Source organism: Gekko japonicus, unplaced genomic scaffold (genome assembly GCF_001447785.1).
Source record: "Gekko japonicus isolate JY-2015 unplaced genomic scaffold, Gekko_japonicus_V1.1 scaffold264, whole genome shotgun sequence".
Lineage (NCBI taxonomy): Eukaryota > Metazoa > Chordata > Lepidosauria > Squamata > Gekkonidae > Gekko > Gekko japonicus.
The window spans coordinates 448,875-471,140 of NW_015162484.1; the positions used below are offsets into that span (position 1 = coordinate 448,875).

Sequence of the window (22,266 nt, forward strand, 5' to 3'; positions counted from 1 at the left end):
GGTTGCCTAGCAACAGCCACTGAGGGAGTCTGTTGCTTATGTGAGTCATGCAAGTCAGATGGTATCAAGTCACCCAGTGGTTGCTACCAGGCCTGGCTCCAATGAGTCTTCCCTCAAAGGTCAAAACACTCCTAGAAAGGACCATGCCCTCTCCCCCTGCCTTTTACTCAGAGGTACCCAGCTTGTAAGTCACTGAAGGAATCTGTTTGTTAAAGCTGCAGGCACTTCTTTTCAAAACCCCATTGTTATAATTTAGATTTCACGTTTTTGTGCAAGCTTGGCACATTTTTCAGGTTTGTAGAAAGATGTTTGGGTTTGAAGAAGGGAGGGACCTCAGAAAGGTATAATGCCGTAGATACTACCCTCCAAAGCAGCCATTTCCTCCATGGGAGCTAAAGCTGCCAACCTCCAGGTGGACGGAGATCACCCAGAACTACAACTCATGTCCAGATGACACAGATCTGTTTCCCTGGAGAAAAAGGCTGCTTTTGAGGATGGACTCTGTAGTATTATAGCCTGCTGAGGCTATCCATATCATTCACTGAAGTTAGATGAGAAAATAACAGTGAATCAATTCAACTGAAACTATGTAAAGTTAGACTTGGTTTCTTTGTTAAATTGTATAATGTAAATATAAACAACTCCTTCAATACATTGTACACCAATCACACATAATTCACTAAAGCTTCGGGTGCAGGGAGCACCTGCAGTTGGTTTCATGGCTGTAAAACCCTTTTGGTACAGACTAGATGGGACTGTAGTAATAAAAGCAATTCAGTTTAGATACCTCATTTGTAAATTCAAGATGCCATAGAGGTATTATAAATATACCTTTTGAAATGTATGAATACCATGATTGCTATGGTGAGAAATGTGAGAACACAATATCATTGACTAACATGATTAAAATTGCAGCTCCAATGAACTATAGAGCCGATTTTTTATAATAACCTAAGTGTATTTCATCAGCATAATACAATCACACAGAATTGTCCTTTGAAGGCCTTTATTGCGTAGGCTGATTTTTAAAGAAATTTGATTTCAAATATTATTTCAGCACTGCTTCTTAAAATGAGTTTGAAACACTTAGAAAGCAAATCTTTAGTGAGTCGACGCAAAAGTAAGTCCCATTTTATTCAGCCTAAACTGCAATCCTAAAACCACTTGCCATGGAGAACAGAACAGAATGACTAGAATAAAATGAGATTACTTCTGAGTAGGCAGCGCTATGATTATTCTCATAAAGTTGGCTTTACAATCGATCTACCAGACATTTCTTCACCTTTCCCTGAACCCACCTTTGTTTCTGTGACCTTTTCTTGTAATTTTTTTTTTAAACTTCTGCAAATGTCCTATAAGGAAGTGGAGTCAAGGGATCAGTTGCCTCTCAGGATAAGCTCAAAGAAAGCCAGGACCGTGCTTTACAGAGTCGCCAACCTCCAGATGGGAGCCTGAAAAACCTCGCGGATAAAATGTTTATACCCTGCTGAACTCCCTCCCATTCCCAAACCGCCACTCTCCCCAGGCTCCACCACCCTCAAAACGTCCATGAATTTCCAAACCCAGAGTTGGCAACCATAAGCTTTATATCTTTAACACCCTTTTGCCCGCCTTTTCCTTTCCTTCCACTTTTCTTTGCAACGAATGGATATTACATAGGGCTCTTTTTGTAGCAGGAACTCCTTTGCATATTAGGCCACACCCGCTAATGTAGCCAATCCTCTAAGAGCTTACAGAGCTCTTCTTACAGGAGCTACTGTAAGCTCTTGGAGGATTGGCTACATTAGGGGTGTGTCACTTAATACGCTAATGAGTACCTGCTATGACTCTAGCCTTCCCGCAAGGTACGGGAACAACTAGCTGAGGCAGCAACCCCTTAAGTGAAAGAGCGTCTACTAAAAGCGACTGTTCCTGCTTCCGGATAAAGCTTGCGAGGATTTCCCTCCACTCTTCTCTTCCTCAGGCGACTACTCTTTTCAGGCTAATTGTCTCTTCCTTGGAATAGTTTAGTGGGGCGAAGTAAGGGCGAAGGCTTCCTCAGAGGCAGTGCGCAGACTCCAGGAGCCTTTTCGACATGCTCACTAACACTGAACTGTGGCGCGCGCGCGCTCCCCGCGCGCTCCCCCGAGCCCGTCGTGCCCTGGGCGCGCGCCCTCGCGAGCACTGTTAGACGTGGCAGTCCGCGGAAGCGCTCCCGGGCGGAGCAAGGAGCCGGCTGTCTCGAGCCTCTCTGTCAAGCAGCTGCTCCTGTGACGGGACCGGCTTGAGACGGCGGGAACGCAAAGCGACACGGCGCGGGACGAGACTTCAGTGCTAGAGCCTGACCCGATAAGGGAAGGCAAGAGGGAAAGGAGGAGAGCCCCGGCAGGTGAGAAGAGCAGCGGTGAGCATCTTTGACTTGGGACCACGTTGGGCTTTGATGATGCGAGAGTGAAAACCGAGGGGTGGGAGGAAAGCATCCCATATAAGGAGCAGCAGAGGCTGGAAGATGGAGCAGCGAACTGGGGTGCAGCAAGTGTGCCTGATGGGGGCACGTTGTGTATTCAGCATGAAGGGAGGAATGTGTTTCCACGTAAGAAGGAGCAGTGAGAAGTTCATCCTTCTCCCACAGCACTGGGGAGGGGGCAGTCACTTTGTTGATAAATCAACCATTAGGGCAATTGCCTAGGACTTTGAGGTGTTGCATGAACAGGAAGTTCTTTGAAGAGCAGATTCAGAAAACCAGATTTTGTTAATAGTCAGGAAACATATTTTTGAGTGTGCTTTTTAGCTTCTTTCAGAAATCTTTTTTCATCATTACATTTCTAATTGAAGCTTTGGTGCCTTGTAATTATACTATAAGGCCTTGGCTTTGTTAGTACCTTAAAATCTGTAACACTTGACTGCACTTCCTTATAATGAATCTTTCTTTCAGGGATCCCCCAATATGGTGCCCGAACAAGCCATAGTGCCTGCTGCCACCCTTCCTGAGGCCTGCCGAGTGCTTTTAGAAAATAGGTGAAGCCAGGTGGACCTGTTGCCCAGCAGGGCTCCTGATTGGCCACTGGAGATTTGATTGGCTGTGCAGATTTTTTAAACATTAATTTGCAGCAGCAGCCACCATCACAGCAAAATACGTTGATTTTAAAAGGCATCCTGTTAAATGGAGCTTTTGTCTGAAATGTTGAAGAGTTACTATTAAAATTATGCATAACCTCACTTTTGACCTGTTATGATTGGCTCCACCTCCTCTGGCAACCATTTTGTGGTTGGTGCCACCTCCTGCAGCAGCCATTTCCTAATTGCACCTGTCACCTTGTGTCTGGTGGAGACACTTTGTGGCTTTCCACCTTGTGAAGAAGCAATTTGGTGTAATGGTTCTCCTCTAATCTGGAGAACCGGATTTGATTCCCCACGCCTCCACATGAAGTCAGCTGGGTGATCTTGGGTCAGTCAGTTTTCTCAGAACTCTCTCAGCTCCACCTACCTTATAGGGTGTCTGTTGTGGGGAGAGGAAGGGAAGGCAATTGTAAGCTGCTTTGGGACTCCTTCAGATAGTGAAGAATGGGGTATAAAACCAACACTTCTTCTGAATTCCAAAGGTGCCCACAAGCTCAAAAAGGTTGGAGAACCCTGATTTGATACATTTATGTATGGCTTTTCTGCTGTTGCATCTATGGTCGCCTATGAAACAACTGCCCACAGTATAAAACATACAACACTGAAAGAAAGGGGGAAGGGAAGATGTAAACAAGCAACCAGAGGTGTAAACTCTAAGATAATTTATAAAACTGTTCCCTAACTACCAGTTGATCTAGCTGTTGAAGGAGAGATTTCTGGGAGTGGAGGACGCAAGGACTCAGACAGGCCAACAGGGGAGGTTTTGTTGTTACTTCTTAATGCAGCTAGGTGGACTGGCCACTGATGGAAGTCAGCCATTCACTTACATTCTTTATTTGTAGTGGCTAGAGTAGAATCTGAATCACAAGGAAAAATCCAGGGACAGTACACGAACACTGAGAAGAAATTGTACAAACTACTTCACTGTGTGCCAAAAGCATCACAAGACAGTAGAACCATATAACATCTTGCTACTTAAGGCATATGGAAATTGTCATCCATTTCAGTGAGTGGTGCCTCCACATCTCCTGATTTATTTCTTATAAAGTCCTTTCATGTTGATGCTTTAGCTTTCACATTTCAGTTGTTCATTTCTGGCCTGTTCAAAATACAGCCACATATAATGTAATGATGCATGCTTTGGCATGCTGAAACTGCGTATGAGTAGATTTCTGTGTGGCTGCAGTCCAGCATCTGTTTCATCAGGACTCTGGGTGTTTGGTTGGGTTCTCATAGACATATTTGCAAAGTTACCCTGTGAGCTTCATGGTAGGGTATTTTTTTATTTTATTTACTTCACTTATACCCTGCCTTTCTCCCCAGTGGGAACCCAAAGCGGATTATATCATTGGCTCCTCCTCCTGTTTATCCTCACAACAACCCTGTGAAGTAGGTTAGACTGAGAGTGTGTGACTGGCCCAAGGTTACCCAAGCATGCTTCCATTGCAGAGCAGGGATTCGAACCTGAGTGTCCCGGATCATAGTCCAGCACTCTAACCACTGCCCCATGCTGATAGGGATTTGAATGCAGATCTCCCCAGTCCTAATTTGATAATCTAACCTCTACAAACCCACTGGTAGTGAGTATATGTGCTCTTAGTTTAAGGAAGAAACTATCCAGGCACATCAAAGGCATTAAATCAAAATTTCTTATGATATGAGCCCAGCTTTATGAACACTTGTTGCATTTGCACACCTCTCACTCAACCAACTCTAAATCTATTGTGCAGTTTTAGTGTTGCTTTATGTGGCTTTACTGATGTGTTCTGTAACTTGCATTTCTAATCTATATATATGAAGAGAAGGATGGGATTGATCAGATTGTCATTTATAATGCAATAGGGGAAAGACTCAGGTAACTCAACCAACATTGTCTTGTTTGCATTTCTGCTTTCGGTCTTCTTGGTTTCTAATCTGAGTAGCAAGTCTGACGTGGCACATTTTTTTTTCCTGTCTCTCAGTTGTGCAGGAAGTAGTTTCCTTTATTTACTATCACAGTGAAGAACATTACCAACTGCTGGAGACTGCCCCTGAACATTATTATTTGTAATGACAGTGCAAACTGCAGTGGTGGTGCTTTATAATGCTTGCCGAAGTGACCAAAGCTCAGTCTGCCACGTTTCATTCTGCTCGGGAAAGGGAAACAAAAACACTGCCGCTGGGAGCAACCGTGTGCTCATGTCTCTCTCACTCTCTTTTTCTGTTTCATTCACTAAAAGACCCAAAAGAGAGCATCGGCATTTTGTGCTTTTGCGCTGCTATTTTTGCATGAATCTTAAATGCTCTTGACTATTTTTAGAAAATAATTTTTTTCATTCAATTTACAAAAACATTCATTCAAAACAACCTTGAATATAGAAGGAAAATAAAAGAAAATATTCCCACATGAGGAATAAGCAATTTATAATATGAGCCAGGGTTTCTGGATTCATATTCATAATCCAAAACAGTAAGCTTGTATTTATTTGTTTTAAATATTCATGTCTCCTTTTCTCCTGACAAAGTTAGGGCCCAAAGCAGGTAACAGCAGTATATCTGTAAGCCATAAAGTGAACAACTTTCTCTGTGCAATCTTCTGGCTTGCTTGGCTATTATTTAGCATGGGTCTGATCCTGTGACCCTGGGAATCAACTTTTCTGGGGCGAAAGGAAAATAGGGAAGAGTTTGTGATCATACAACACCAGGGGTCATTTTGTAGAAAAAGAGGTGCAGGAGCTCATTAGCACAACTCATTAGCATGTGATATTGTGCTGCCTTCATTCCTCCCTATATACATAGTTACTGTTTTGTCTGAACAGGGCAACATGTGTATTTTGCAGCTTTGGTACATATTTACATATTCCAAAGATGGAAAATGTGTGCATTAACCTGTTCTCACAAACTGATAATAACAAGAAATAGGAGGATTACAGGTAGTGCAATCTCCCCTTATGCATGGTTTGAGCACCAAAACTGTAATGTCTGAAAGGGGCTGAAATCCTTTCAGTATGTGTAACTGGGGTCATGAAGGGCTTTTTTGGTAAGCACCAGAACCCTGCATTGAATTTGGGAGCAACTAAGAAACTAATGGAGGGACTTCAGAATAAGTATCATGTAGTCCTGCTGCAGTTTCTGGGTTGTCTTCAGGGGCATGCAGAACGTGACACAGTAGTCAGCTCTCACAGTTACCATAGGATAGATCAGCATAGCCATACCTGATGTTGTTCCATTTTGTGCAGGCTTATATGCTATAAAAGGTAAAGGTTCCCTTGCTCGAAAGCCAGTCGAATCCGACTCTAGGGTTGCAGTGCTCATCTCTGTTTCAAAGCCGAAGAGCCAGCGCTGTCCGAAGACGTTTCCATGGTCATGTGGCCGGCATGACTAAACACCAAGGCGCACGGAACGCTATTACCTTCCCACCGAAGTGGTACCTATTTATCTCCTTGCAATTTCTTGCTTTCGAACTGCTAGGTTGGCAGGAGCTGGAACTAGAGATGGGAGCTCACTCAATCATGCGGCACCCGGGTCTCGAACTGATGAACTACTGACCTTCCACAGCCTGCAGTTCAGCGTCTTAACCACTTGAGCCACCGCAGCTATATGCTATAGAAACTGTAAAAACCATTCATGTTGCCATATTCATCTTTTTTGCCAGCAGGACTCCCAAGTTTTTGACAGTCTATTGATGAGGGCTGTACCCTATCAATAGTGGGGAGCAGGGCTTTTTTGGTAGAAAAATCCCAGCAGGAACTCATTAGCATAATAGGCCACACCCAACACCAGAAACTAATTAGCATATTAAGCCACACCCCATGCCTTCCCTTGGCTTGCCTGGGCAAGCTGGCCCTTTGACAGGCTGGGGAAGGCATGGGGAGGCATTTAAATGCCTCCCTGATCCTTCCAGGCCCCCCCCGGCCCGCCCGCCTCAGAGTCGCTGGGGGGGGTTGCTCTCTAGGCATTCCCTCTGTAGCCACACATGCAGAGGTTTTGGCTGTAGTGGGCGTGGCCAACTCTAAAGCCAGCCGGAACTCCGTTCCTGTGCATTCCTACCCCAAAATAGCCCTGGTGGGGAGTACATTGTCATCAGTACCATCCTATCTGGGCTCAATTTCAGTTTATTCTTGTTCAGCCACCTGACTGCCGCAATCAGGCATGGGCCTAGTAAAGAGATAGCAGCAATTGGAGGCTTACTTAACAGTGTCATTAAGATACAGATGACACTATATTCCAAAGCTAAGAATGATCTTGAGTGGTGGGCTGTCCAGTGATTTGCTGGGAGTGATACATGTATGATTATATGCCTACTAAGCAGAAATTCTGGGTATGTGCTCAGTGCATGAAGCTCGTGAAGCAGGTTTGTTCCCTGGTGGCTAGGGCTGATGACCTGAAGAAGCTGTGGGAGAGAGGTATGTGGACAAGACCTTCATGGATCTTGTTCAGTAAACTGAGAACATCCACCACTATCTATATTTCTTTTTAAATAGATATTATACCATCTTTCCCTTGTCACTCAAGGTGGCTTATTAAACCATCCATAATAAAATAAAACACTATTAATCCCCATGAACCAAGACAATTCCTACAACTCAAACCCCTTTTTGAGCCTTCTGTCTCTGTCCCAAAACCAGGCCTGAACTCAGGTTGAAAATTATCAAGGCTAAGTAGTCGTGGAGTTACCCTTCCTCAGAAAACTTAAATTTGAAACAGGTCTATAGTTAGCCAAGACCTCCTTGTCTAGTGATGTTTTCTTTAATAATGGTCTAATAATAGCCTCCTTCAAGACCTTTAGGAAAACCACTTCTATCAAAGAGGAGTTGATGGTATTCTGATCTGGGGAATGTAAGCCTTTTTATAAGACTTTATTGGCCCCGAGCGACATGGATCTAAACTACAGGTAGTGGCATCCATGCTCCCCAAGATTTTGTCATATCACATCTATTTCATTTTTTCAACCAGAATTCTTTTTTTTAATGTGGCTTCTAAACGTCCAGAAATATTACATCCCTAGGTTGCCCTAACAAATGTACCACTACTGTCCCCATCCCCCAGCATAATCTTTTCTGTTCTTATGGCTTTTCATGAATCACTGCTCACTTCTTCAGATACAGCTGGAATGTGAGTCCATCTGTCCTTATATCTTGGAGAGTGAAGTGATTTCAGACACCAAAAGACAACAGCAGGCATTGGTAATGAGAGAAGAAACCTAGGTCTCAGTTCAGTCCAGGAGTTTGCATTGTCTCTTTTTTCTAATCTCCCTTTGAAATTTCTTTGTAAGAGAAGTGCTACTCTTAGGTCAGCAACTGAATGCTCTGGAAGGTTAAAATGTCCCCCAGCTGGTTTTTGAATGTTGTAGTTTCTAATAGTGGTAGAAAGAGTAAGAGTCCAGTAGCACCTCATTACCAATGCTAATATCGCCATGCCTCTGTATATCACTCCAGTGCTGATATCTCCAACCCTCTGCGTATCACACCTAATCCAATCACGCCTACTATTGCCATTTGGCATCTGAAATCATCTTTATAAAGTTTATATCTCTGGTACCTTGTGTTACATTCTATGGCACACATGGCCCAGCCTGACAAAGTGACATTTATGTCAGATCCAGCCCTCGTAACAAATGAGTTCGACACCTTCACCCTAAATGGTCAGGGAGCAGCATACCTCCGGGACTGCCTTTCCTGGTATGTCCCCCACAGAGTGTTATGCTTGAGTGATCAACATCTGCTTAGGGTTAGCCCCCAGCGGGGGACTTTGGGGGGGCGTTCCTGGAGGGGGCAGGGCATCCCCGATGTGATGACATCACGTTGGGGACATCCACCCCCCCTTGCCCAGCCAGTGGGCACAGGGGGAAATGCTAGCTCCCTGCAGTTAAAGCTCCCTGCAGTTAAAACCTTCCAGCTCCCTACAGTTAAAGTTTAAGTGCAGGGAGCTGGAAGGTTTTGCACTCCAAGCGGAGATCGGGCATGCAGGAAACGCCAGCTCCCTGCACTTAAAGTGCAGGGAGCTGGAAGGCTTCGCACGCCCGATCTCTGCTTGGAGATCGGGTGTGCAGGAAATGCCAGCTCTCTGCACTTAAAGTGTAGGGAGCTGGAAGGCGTCGCACGCCCAATCTCTGCTTAGAGATCAGGCGCGCGGGAAACGCCAGCTCCCTGCACTTAAAGGGAGCCCCTTTTAGTGCAGGGAGAAGGGAGAGGGGTGGCTGCGGGTGTTGGGGCTTGGGGGCGGGGCTTCCCCCGTCAGCCAGCTGGCTGGCAGCGGGTAGAACCGCAAAAAAGCAGGGGACCCCTGCCAAACCGGAGGGATTGGCAACATTACATCTGCTGGTGGTCCCTGGCCCAAGGAGTGTCAGGTTGTCCTTAATCAGAGATAGGGTCTTTTCGGCCCTGGCTCCAGCCTGGTGGAACACTCTTTGGAACTCTCTGCCAAATGACATCAGGGCCCTGCAGGATCTTGTACAATTCCACAGGGCCTGCAAAACAGAGTTGTTCCACCAGGCCTACTGTTGAGGGCACCGACGCGATCCTTGTTGATAGGTTTCATTTAGCTTTGGCCTCCCCCTTCTCGTCCTCTCCCCTCATTTCCCCTTCTTATCAGATGCCTACATATTGCCCCCCATGTGAGTTTTAAGCTATCTTGGCCCCTGCCACACGCAGGGGAAAAGGCGCTTGAAGGCGCGGCTTTTAAAAGCCGCGCCAATGTTGACACGGCGCGGCGGGATCCCATGGATCCCCCGGCCGCGCCGCCTTTTCTCCCCTACCCGGGGGCCGGCCGAACTGCGCATGTCCGGGCATGCGCAGTTCGGATCCGGGCCGGGGTTGAGCCGGCGCAGGGACCAGATGTTGTGGTGTGATCGCGCCGGTTTGATCCGGCCCCAAACTGTCCTGCTCCCGGACCAAATCGGTGAGTGTGAACGGGACCCTAAGATTGTACAGTAGTTGTTTTTACCGATTTTATTGCATTTATTGAAATTGATTAATTATCTATTTGTAATGAATCATAGAGTTGGAAGGGACCTCCAGGGTCGTCTAGTCCAACCCCCTGTACAATGCAGGAAATTCACAAATACCTCCCCCCCACACCTCCAGTGACCCCTGTTCCATGCCCAGAAGATGACCAAAATCCTCCAGGATCCCTGGCCAAACCAGCCTGGAGAAAAACTGCTTCCTGACTCCAAAGTGGCGATCAGCATTTCCCTGAACATGTAAGAAAGGGCTACAAGAACTAAGCCCTTCCGGCCCTCCCTCTCATGATCTTCCTAAGTTCACAGAATCAGCATTGTTGTCAGATGGCCACCTAGTCTCTGTTTAAAAAACTTCCAATGAGGTTTCTAATGCTTAGAAGGTTTTAGATTGTATATTCCAAATTGTTGTTACCCGCTCTGAGCTGGTCTTGGGGAGAGCGGGTTATAAACTGAGTACATTAAATGTAAGAAAAGGGCATAGTACAAGACATTGCAGACTTTTCCATAAACAGTTTTTGTCTAGGCCTGCCATAATGCTTGGGGTATATTTCCATATCTGATCCTGAACATTGCCCCAGAGCATAGATGAAAAAATCTGCACCATGGGATGATGTAGAAATAAGGACTATTATTCTTCATATATATATTTGCAACAACAAAAAAATCTGAAAAGTGAAAAAGAAATGGTGAGGGGGACTGTAAGCCACCTTGAGCTGATGGCCATCCCCCTTGTCCTTGTCCCCTGATCTCCTGCTGGTGGCCAGGCCAGGCCTGGCAACCCTAAGTACAAGGCAACAGGTTTTAATAATTGTTGGATGCCGTGACAGTTAGTTGAAATGCTTAAGTGTGTAGGTTGTGTATCAACTGTGATATTGTTGTGTGTAATATATAATCCCTACCAACGAAATGTGAGCAGGAAGTGTTTGTACAACATGCAATCACTGTACTTCCTTTGGGGGGGGATATGATTTATAATAGTATATAATAGTATATATATTTCAGTTTTCTTAAACTGAAAAGAATGGATTCACGAGATAATATGATTTTTAAAACTGATTGTTCTTTCAAAAATATACAATCCAGAGAAAATTAGATGATGCTAAAGAGGGCCTCTTCAAGCATGAGAGCTACTTCCCTGCAGCTTTGTCCTAGGCAGCCATGGTAACTCTTAGAAGTTTGGATGGATGGGGTCTATCATGTGGGTCCTCTGAATCCAGTCATTGCCTGAGAAGTCAAGACTAGACATCTGCACTTGATGAGTGATAAAATGGTTGTTTATAATCACACCTAGACATATTTTCTTCTTGTCTTGTACCTAAAATTAAAATATTTGGGAAACCGATCAGAAAACTGGGTTATCCCTGCATATTGTGATAGTGACTACATCTTCAGTTTATATTATCCATCTCACTTAGTAAGGAAAAAAATGAGCTTGTTACATTTTCTTGTACTAGAGAATTTCTGTGTGCTTTGTCAAGTCCAAGGAAGGAATTCAGTCATCTGCTTTTTTGTGCGATGATTAACAGAATATTTGTCTCTTGACTGCAAATGTTATTGCATCTTGTTGTGTGACCTTAACCTGCAATTTTTACTGTGCAGTGAAATAATGGGGATTAAATTTCTTTTTCAGATTTTTATGACTGGTTTGCCTTCAAAAAGATAGTATTGCTGAAATGAATCAGCAAGGATATGTTGCAACACCTCCGTATTCCCAATCCCAGACGGGAATGGGGGGATTTTCTCCAGGCTTTGGACAACCTGCTTCTGCACCTCTGTACAGACACTATGGTGATATAAGCCCATCATCTTCTGCACCTCAGTCAGGTAGAGCAACATTGTGGTTGTTGTTTTCAGATAACTGTTCCTTGATATTATAACCAGGATAATATATCTTCTAGGTCTTATGTTCCTGTCTAGATTTTGAGTTCTCCCTTCTTTCTTTTAAAGTCAAAATTGTCTTCCTGGTTACAAAGAAAAGTTTGAAATTGTTGTTGAGTACCAGGAGTCTGTTGTTTACATGTTGCCACCAATGCTCCCTTTAAGCTGTGGAGTTTTGTGAGCAAAAATTCAACTTTGTGAGCCACTGGCATTAAAGTTGTGAGCGAGCGATTTGGCTACTGCAAAAATCAGTTTGCTTTGGAACCATCCTTCCTGAGATAAGACAAAAATGTGTGAGCCAGAGGCTTACAAACTGTGAGCCAGCTCACACTAACTCAGCTTAGAGGGAACAGTGGTTGCCACTAGATTCAGAGTTCAGATTGTATGGCTTCAACACAAAGGCCAGTAAGCAATTCACAATCACTTATTTTTATTCTAATGGAATCCTGCAGAAGGTTAGACTACACTGGTATTGAGCAAATTGTTTCTGCTTTATTGATGGCAGAGGTGCTAAATGGCAAATTCTCTGTGCATTTTCCTTTAGCTGTTGCTAGTGTATCCTTTAATATAATGCCATGTTGTTATTGACTGCCGTGTTCTTCACTACGTTTTATTTATTTAGCAATGTTGAAAACAAGTGTGCCTTTTGGGCCTGCTGCTCCCATGGGATCTCCGCCTCCCAGCACCCACCAGTTTAACCAGGCCAATCTCCAGAATGGACCCAGCAGTACAGCACAACAATCAAACAGGTGATCTTTAAAAACAAAATCATAAAACAGGTTTTTATGTTTGTTTATCTGCTGGTTTAGGATGGGAATATAGGCTCTATATGCCTAGATACTGAAAGTTGGTTTAGAATGATCTATTAAGACCTTTCTATAGCTAAGCTATAGGAACAGCTGGAAAAGTAATGGGCCGAGGTCCAATTAATGTAGAATGATTTTATTCACGGCAAAAGCCTGCACTTTTAAAACAGATAAAACCGAAGTAGGTTAAACAAGAAAGCCAACAAAAACAATTATAAAAATATAAAAGAATAAAAAGTAACATGCAGGTATGAGGACATGGCAGTTATGACGGACATACGAAATGGCTTTCTATCTGGTATGAGTATGGCATGGGAGCGACCCTGTTAATCGGCTCCAGAAGGGCATGCCATTTTAGTGTGCCGTTGAGATAGTTTTGTCTGGCGATATCCGATATTCTCTGATTCACCGTCTCTCTTGCTTTATCATATGCGAGGGAGCTAAGATATTGTTTTGTAAGGCCATGGTGAGGAAGTTTTGGGCCAAGGTCAATAGTGTGTCCTAGGTTGCTGACGACATTTGTTCTCCATTTTTTTTATGCATGTACAACAGGTTTGCCAGCCTCCAGGTAGTACCTGGAGATCTCCTCCTATTACATTTGCTCTCCAGATGACAAAGATCAGTTTAGCTGGAGAAAATGGCTGCTTTGGAGGGTGGACTGTATGGCATTATACCCTGCTAAGGCCCCTTCCCTCCCCAAACCCTCCTCTCCCCAGGCTCCACCCCCCAAATCTCCAGGTATTTCCCAACCAGGCGCTGGCAACCCTAGTGTGCAATATGATGCAGCATCTGTGTGGGCCTTTCCCTCTCTGGTGAAAACAACTGCCTGCCAGTGTTCACCTTGTTACTCATTGTAGTGCCAAGAAGCCAGTCTTCTGTTAGTAGATACAAGCCAGAAAGACAGGCTAAATACAGTTATTGGCTTAATGTGCCTAGAATGGCTTACGTTATGAGAGCCAGTGTGGTATAGTGGTTAAGATCGTTGGACTAGTGTCTGGAAGACCCACGTTTGAATCACCATTCAAGCCATGGAAGCCCGCTGGTTGACCTTGAGCCAGTCACACAATCTCAACCTTATCCTACCTCACAGTGTTTTGTGATGTTAAAATGGAGGAAAGGAGAATTATATAAGCCACTTTGGATCCCCACTGAGGGGGAAAGTGAGGTTAAATTAATTAAATAAATAAAATAAATAAATCCCGGGCTGGAAATGTGGACATTTACTTGTTCATGCCCTTAAAGTGATGCAGCATGCTAGACTTCTAAATGATCAGATGGATTCCAGTGGGACTGAGCTGCCCATCTGCTGGTTGGGTGATCAATCCCCATTTAGCTACTTGATAAGTCCTCAAAGCAATAAACTTTGTTCCTGAATTCGTAAGGTTTCTCACCATTTTACACTGATGCTGTGGAAGTGTCTGCTGTCCCCAAACCCAACATGCCTTGTGTAAAGCCATCTTGCTTAATAAACATTTGGGTAGGATAGATGATTTATGAGTGAATGTAATACTTCTTTCAGAGAAATAGTTATTTTGGTTCAATTGAATCCTTTGCTCTGGAATACCTATTAAGAGATGTATGTATAAATCAGATTAATCAAGGGGGAAAACTTGATTCTTTCATTCCTGGATCAAAAAATTATTTAGATTAGAGTTCAGGGCCTAATTTGATCCATGTGTTTTGTGCAGCCTTAATGTGGAATGCATTCCCTGGATAGAGAGTAACCTTTGACTTGCATGCCTGATTTAAAAAGATCAAAGCAGGATGTGTGTGAGCCATGAGATGAGGTTTAGTTCTGTTTCAGTTCTTTGTTTCCTTTATGGCATCATCCGATAGTGATAAGCAAGAGTTAATAATGTTACATTTTATGGAATTTACAAGTGATTAATATATGCGGTAGCATGTATATTAGCTTTCCAGCCTGAGAAAAGCATCTTGAGCAAGTTTACCTGCAAATTGAAACCAAATATTTTTGGTGAATTATGTTCATTCAGTTAGCATTGTATTCCATCTTTAAGCCTTTTTTTTAACTGTAAGAAGAACATATCTACCAGTATAGTTGTGGTCTGTTTATCTTGATAGATTCCCCGCCCCATAGCCTCAAGGTTTACTTGAGGGAATTATCTTAGTAATCATTAGCATGACACTTTTGTCAAAAATGGGTAGGAGGAAAGGTCTAGTATAGGATAAGATGCTGAGGAAATACCAAGTGGAAAACTATGACTACAAAGAATGAAATTAAGAAAGAAAGGACAAACAACTAAGGAAAGATAATCACTGAATCATTGAGTAATGTAACTTATTGTCTGGCTGCGATACGTATTACTCCGGTGACCTAGAGAGGACTCATAAGTTCAGTTTTAATTTTCATAAGAGAAATGGGAGGTAATATGTATTTGGCAAAGTTATGAAGTGTTCTACACCAGGCCAATTTGAGGCTAGTCCAAATCTCCTTCAGAAGCACAGAAGCACATATAGGATTGTAGCCTATCTGGGAGTAAATCTTATTGAAATCTGTGGTACCTGCTCATGGGTGAATATTTGTAGAACTCGGCTATGAACTGATACCTGTAGCTACTGCTGACTCTTACCTTTTCACCCTCCTTCCATTCCCTCTGTGGTACTGTTGTTTAAAACGAGTATGTCTGGTGGAAGAGGCTTTATTTGTCTATTAAGAATCATTTTGTGCTGCCTATCAGTGTCTACGTTGTGCTCATTATTTCAGAAGGATTAAATAGTTGTTTAGGAAAACAATGCATATGTGAAATGAAAGGGTCAGCTTTACAGTGGGACACACATTGTTCCAAGAAATTGAGATCTTACTGTTTTAACAGAAGACTACATTCATGATAAGTCTTGCTATGTAAATAGTACCACTCGTTGTTCTCTAAGGACCTGAACTGAAGGCACATGATGCGACAACAAGTGGTTGGTGCCTGGAAGAGATATTTTTGGAGCCCTATGTACAGCTCCTTGAATTCCTCTGAAGAAACATGTGTTGCAAATGTCATAAGTAACATGCAAGCAGACTTGCTTGATAGATTTTCTGGCTGCTTTCTTGTGTGTATCTATGTATTGTCTTGTGAAATAAGGCTGCAGTCATTACTTTTGCTGACTTTGCCCTTTGCTCCCCGACGCCCTCTGAGCCCTCGTTCCAAGCTCGCACCTTGGTACACCCAGGAATTGCGGCTGATGAAGCGAAGGCTAAGACGGCTAGAGAGACAGTGGCTGCATGCCCGCAATGAAGCTACAAGCACATCTTATAGGACATTTATGAGAACCTATGAGATGTCAGTCAAAGCTGCAAAGAAAGAGCACTATGCAGCTTTGATCGCATCTGCGAGCTCATGCCCAGCCCAGGTGTTTAGAATGATTCGGTCCATGATGACTCTGCCACAAGGCAGGTCAAACGTTAGGGAATTGGATATTGGCTGTGAGGCCATTGTGAGCTTTTTTCGCCAATAAAGTCTTGTCACTCTGCTGTGACCTCTCCGTCACAGTTGAGACAGTGAGAGAACTCAAGGCTCCATGCACGTCTTTGAGTTGGGTTATGGATCATTTCAGTCCACTCAGCCTAGAGGAAGTTGATGAATTGCTCTTAACTGTATGTCCCACCACATGTCTCCTTGATCCGTACCCATTGTGGCTAGTGAAAGCTGGTCACCCTGGGTTTCGAGGTGCCCTAGGGATTTATCAACAAATCCCTCTTGGAGGGTCAGTTCGTTGGGACACTCAAGACAGCTGTGGTCTGTCCCCTCTTGAAAAAAAAATCTTTGGATCCAGCTGAATTGGCTAACTACCGGCCGGTTTCCAACTTGCCGTAATTGAAAGGTTCACGGCAGTCCAGTTACAGAGCTTTTTGGATGACACTTCCACTCTAGACCCCTTCCAGTCTGGTTTTCGCCCAGGACATGGGATGGAGACAGCACTGGTTGCCCTCATGGACGACCTCAGGAGGCACCTGGATTAAGGCGGATCGCAGGGCTGCTGTTGTTGGACATGTTGGCAGCATTCAACACGGTTGACCATTAGCTACTGATCCACTGCCTTGCCGAATCTGGAGTTCAGCGACTTGCATTGCAGCGGCTCACATCCTTCCTTCAGGGTCGGGCACAAAGGGTGGTGCTAGGGGAACACCTGTCCCAAAGGCATCCACTGACTTGCGGTGTACCTCAAGATACTTTCCCTGATGTTGTTCTATATGTGCCCCCTTGCCCAGATTACCCAGAGGCATGGACTGGGGTGTCACCAATATGTGGATGACATCCAGCTCTATCTGTTGTTGGGCAGCCAGTCTGACTCTATACTGGAAGATCTGGACTGGGCATTACAAGCTGTGGCTGGTTGGCTTAGACTGAGTTGACTGAAACTGAATCTGACAAAGACGGAGGTCCTGTGCCTGAGCCATGGTGGCCTGAGGGCAGGGATCCCACTTCCTCGAATGCAATGACTTGTTAACAGTGATCCACGCAATGGTCACTTCGAGATTAGACGATTGTAATGCTCTCTACATGGGGCTGCCATTGTCCCAAATCTGGAAGCTGCAGCTGGTGCAAAATGCTGCAGCCAGGCTGTTGATGGTTCTCTCTATGTGGGAGCACATCCCGCCTATGCTGAAAGCATTGCACTGGCTGCCAATAGCATACTGGATTAGCTTCAAGGTGCTGGTTTTTATCTTTAAAGCCCTTTATAGTCAGGGTCCGGCATACCTGAGGGACTGCCTTTCCCCATACGTTCTCCAGAGAGCACTGCATTCAGGGACCCAAAACCAGCTGGCCCTTCCAGGCCCCAAAGATGTCAGGCTGGCGATAATCAGGGCCAGGGCATTCTTGGTGGCGGCGCCGTACTGGTGGAATGAGCTCCTGGAGGAGATCAGGTCCCTATGGGACCTTTTATAGTTCCACAGGGCATATAAGACGGAGCTTTTCCACCATGCTTTTGATTAGGAGCCGCCTTAAATACCGAGGAGTGACCCTGTGCCCTGGCTTTACCACCTTCGGCCTGTCTCGCCACATATGTTAGTCAATCAAATTGAGCCGATGTGAGAATACCATCAGGACTATCACCTAAGTAGTGGTATGGTTTAATCTAGGGATCTCTGCTCTTGCACTTTAATTGAGTAATTGTTTCTGGCACTTTAGGAAAATGGATAATTGACTGTTTGGTTGTTTTATGTATGTTTTTACTGTATTTATATATGCATTTTTATGTAAGCTGCCCTGAGCTGCCTTGGCGGGGAGGGCGGGGTATAAATCAATCAAACAAAGTGCTGTCTGTCTAAAGAATATTGTATTGGGTTGGATTGGATTGGATTGGATTCAAAGGATCAAAGAGCTTTGATAAGGGAATGGGACTGCTCTGTCTCCCCACTCCCACTTTTGGAGGACCCTCAAGAACAGCGGGGGGGGGGCAAAGTGAGAGTCTGCAGTGGGAGAGTGAAAATCAGCCTCCCCTTCTAGTGGTGAAATTGCCTTGTGCAGATCAAAGTAAATAATGATGAAGAAGAGTTGGTTTTTATGCCCTGCTTTTCTCTACCCTAAGGAGTTTCTAGATTCTCTTCCGTGTATAGCCAATTGTGGTTCCCAGCAGGGCAATGCTTACAGGATTATAAAAAATGGCGGGAGGCAAATATTACTAAATTGAAAGACTTAACATCAAATAAACAAATAATGGATAAAAGACTTTGGAATATAAAATGAATATAATAATACCATGGTACCAATATTTTCAAATTAGCCATCTTTGTTCACACATCAGACCCACTACAGTATTGAAAAAACCTTTAACACTTTTTGAAATACTGATTCAGAGTGCAGACGACAGCAAAAAGGGGGTTATATCTAAAATATATTCTGTTATTGATACCTTGCAGGAGACAAAATTGTTAACATATCAGAAAATGGCAAAAGATATGTACAATAGAGCTCACTAAAGATGTATGGTCCAAAATATGGAATAGTTATGAGAATAATGCATCTATATTATCACTTAGATGGCAAACCTTTAAAATTCTGACTCATTGGTATGTAACCCCCTTGCATCTATCTTATATTGTACATAACTCTCATCCCTATTGTTGGAGAAAATGCAAGGAGATTGGGACTTATTTACACTGTTAGATTTTTTTTAATAATAATTTTAATAACCTTATTATAAAACAAATCTTTACAGAAGACACATGAACTCTTAACAACATACCCAGTATCGATATAAAATTGATGGATACTGGATAGGCTTACATTCATAATTGTCTTAGTGGATGCTAGCCTACTGTTAGATGGATTGCCCAGCAATTAAAATATTTTGGGAAGAAATATTAGAACAAATAAAACAAATTACTGGACAAGCAAGGAGTCTGGAATCAATTCTCTTGAATTTAAAATTAAGAAAATTTATCCAGTACACACACAAAAAAGGATTGCATTATTATTATTTGCAGTAAAAACAGCTATTGCATCAAAATGGAAATCGGAACATAGACCTAAATTAAGTTTATGGCATAACAAATTATGGAATTTATATATAACTAGGAAAAAGGCCCGTTGTGGAAATAAATACAACGGCCTCCAGAAAGAGGCTCTGGGCAGGTGCCCCAGCCTTGGACACTCAGTGTCAATTTTCTGTGGCGACCTCAGCAGGGTATAATGACACTGAGTCCACAATTTTCTCCAGAGGAACTGATCTCTGCTATCTAAAGAACAGTTGTAATTGTGAGTGATCTCCAGCCCTCACCTGGAGATGGGCAACGATGGTTCCCCAGAAGGGAATAGTTGGTTTGGAGGGTGGAGTCTATGGCTTTGTACCTGTCCGAGGTCCCACACCTCCTGAAACCTCACCCTCTCCAGGCTCCATCCCTCACATCTCCAGGAATTTCCCACCTGGAGTTGGCAACCCTATCTCCTTCCCAGCCAATCATCAACCTACCTTTATTTCCCCCTCACTCTTCAGTTTTCCACCCCCCACACACCTGCAGCCTCTCCTGTGCTCTGAAGCCCTGACTGCTGCATCACATTGGCTGTCATATGGGGGCCACCTCAACAGCATAGAAGGATACAGAGCCCACCATTTTCTCCAGGGAAACTGATCTCTGCCATCTGGAAAGCAGTTGTAATTCTGAGTGATCTCCAGCCCTCACCTGGAGATTGGACACATTTTACCTCAGAACAGCAAAACTGGTTAGAATGTTAGAGGCAAAAGTCAATCAAGTCGCATATGCAGACGACATCTGTGTTCCGAGGCAGAGGCCAATGAGGTTGCATATGCAAATAACCTCTGTGTTCTGACTGGCTATGGGGGGGGGGGAGGAACTGCAAAATGTTTAGAATGTTGGAGGCAGGACTCAGGCAAAGCAGCCAGTGGATAGGGAGACCCTCTGAATGGCAGATCAGAGAGCGAACTGATTTTGGAGCGTGTGGAATGTTCTAGAGAAGTGCCACCACCATTCGGCTTTTATTTATAAGGGAGATGAAGAAAGCAACGAATATAGTGAAATCAACAAATACTGATGCTGGGTATAGTGAGCTCTCTATTATATGGTTACCAATGTTAATATATCTTGTCTCTTAAGAAGAAATACCAGATGTAAAGAATACTCTTCATTTTTGGTAACTGATTGTTTTTAGAACAACTAGTGGTGCACCTACAATTAGGTAAATCACCTATGCAAATTTGTTCAGACCAGGGTGAGCCATAGTACATTTTCAAGAGCCTCAACCTAGCTGACAAAGCATGCGGGATACCCAAGGAATCTCATGAGTTCAGTACCTTCCCTATTAAACCCTTGAAGGCAAAGCCAGAAAATGTTTTATGTGATAAATGTTTTTTCATTGCTTACCTAGATGGAAATTGTTGCTGTTGAAGAATATTGTAGATCCCTTGGTTGGATTAAAAAAAAAAAATCTGTGTTAGCTTTCCTGGCTAACTGGTAATGGATTTTGTCTTAATCCTTAATAAAGTTTTTTTTAAATTAAAAAAAACAACTGCCTTCTCTTCTCCCCATAACAGTCACCTTGTGGGGTAAGTGGGACTGAGAGAGTTCTGAGAGAACTGTGACTGGCTTAAGGTCACCCAGCAGTCTACATGTGGAAGAGGGGGGAATCAATCCCGTCTTTCCAGATCAGAGTCTGCCATTCTTAACCACTATGCCACCTGACTGATGTTTTCGTCCATCCCAAATTCTTGTCCTGACCTGGATAGCCCAGGCTAGCCCACTCTCATCAGATCTTGGAAGCTAAGCAGGGTCAGCTTTGGTTGGTATTTGGATGAGAGACCACTGATGAAGTCCGTGATTGCTACACAGAAGCAGGTAATGGCAAACCATCTCTGAACATCCCTTGACCGGAAAACCCTATGGGCTTGCCATAAGTCAGTTGTGACTTGATGGCACTTTCCACCACGACCACTGTCTTCAATTTTGATTTACCTAAATTGCTACGTGATGTTACTTTGTCTCTTCAGGTATCCAGCCGCTCCACCTTCCTATTCCTCATACTACCATCCTTCACAAGCTTCTTATCCAAACAGCTCACCACCTTCATCTACAGTACAGCTGGTTAATCAGCTTAGCAATATGCAAGTAAACAGTTATGGTAAGTGCTGCACAATCATTTGTATAAACTATTGAGTGATCATGAATTTTGTTGAGTTAAAAGTATCGAGATTAGTAGTCAAAGTCATACCTAAGAGTTGAAGCCCTACAAGATTATGATTAAAAGATTTCTAAAAAAAAATAATATTGAAAATTGTGGTAATTTAATATCAGTGATTTTTTTTTTACCGAGTGGATAATAGCTGCATGGCACTCAGTTTGTTATTTTAAAGGGTTTTCTTGGTATATGCTTAATCATTTTGTTTTCATGCAGGTCCCAATAATGCTCCATCCCTTCCTCCTCCTCCTCCCCTGGCTTCTGGGCTCCAGCCATCTTTACAAGGTCCACCACCTCCATCACAGCAAGCAGCCTTGCCATCTGGTCCTCCAGTTTCTCCACCACCAGCAAACAACTTGAACAGTCATTGCTCTCCACCTCCACTCCCTCCAGGAGCCAGACAGGAAGGGATCCCTGGCTCTAGCCCACTGAGTGCAAATCTGCAGCAGCAACTCTCAAACCAGCCCTCAGGCCCTGGATTTCCTCCTCAGTATGGTGAGTTCGCATGCTAGTCTGTATGGAATGGCTGCTTTGCAACAACTGTTTGGAACCTTTTTTTTGGGGGGGGGAGTGGCAGCTGCTAAAGTGATTTGGAACAGATAAGGTGTAAGTTAAGCATGCCTTTTCTTTCCTGCAGCTTCTCTCTTCTAAATAACCCCTGCTTTTTACATATATATAAAAGGAAGCAACAAGAGTGTATGAGGGCCCGGTGGAGAAAAAACCACAAGTGTGTGCAGTAGGAATGTTAAGGATGATTTGCTATGGTTTCAAGGTTGTCTGTGCAATGCTAATACTACTTATTCGTCTGTATGCAGGGCATAGACTTTCCAATTTCCCGGGGGGGGGGGCTGGGCCAGAAGCATTGCTGTGCTAGGTCCTTAAAAGAACCAAGGCCCAG

At 43.8% G+C, this 22,266-nt stretch overlaps 1 protein-coding gene across 1 annotated transcript in view; it reads left to right on the forward strand.

Annotated features, from left to right (window-relative positions):
* Window positions 1-2,171: 2,171 nt before the first annotated feature.
* Window positions 2,172-22,266, forward strand: part of SEC24D (SEC24 homolog D, COPII coat complex component) — an 83,633-nt gene continuing 63,538 nt past the window's right edge. Inside the window, exons 1-5 of the mRNA XM_015405917.1 lie at window positions 2,172-2,368; window positions 11,670-11,863; window positions 12,540-12,666; window positions 21,181-21,311; window positions 21,585-21,863. Of these exons, the coding sequence (XP_015261403.1) occupies window positions 11,713-11,863; window positions 12,540-12,666; window positions 21,181-21,311; window positions 21,585-21,863 (688 nt within the window). The 5' untranslated portion in view covers window positions 2,172-2,368; window positions 11,670-11,712. The remainder of the gene's footprint in view (window positions 2,369-11,669; window positions 11,864-12,539; window positions 12,667-21,180; window positions 21,312-21,584; window positions 21,864-22,266) is intronic.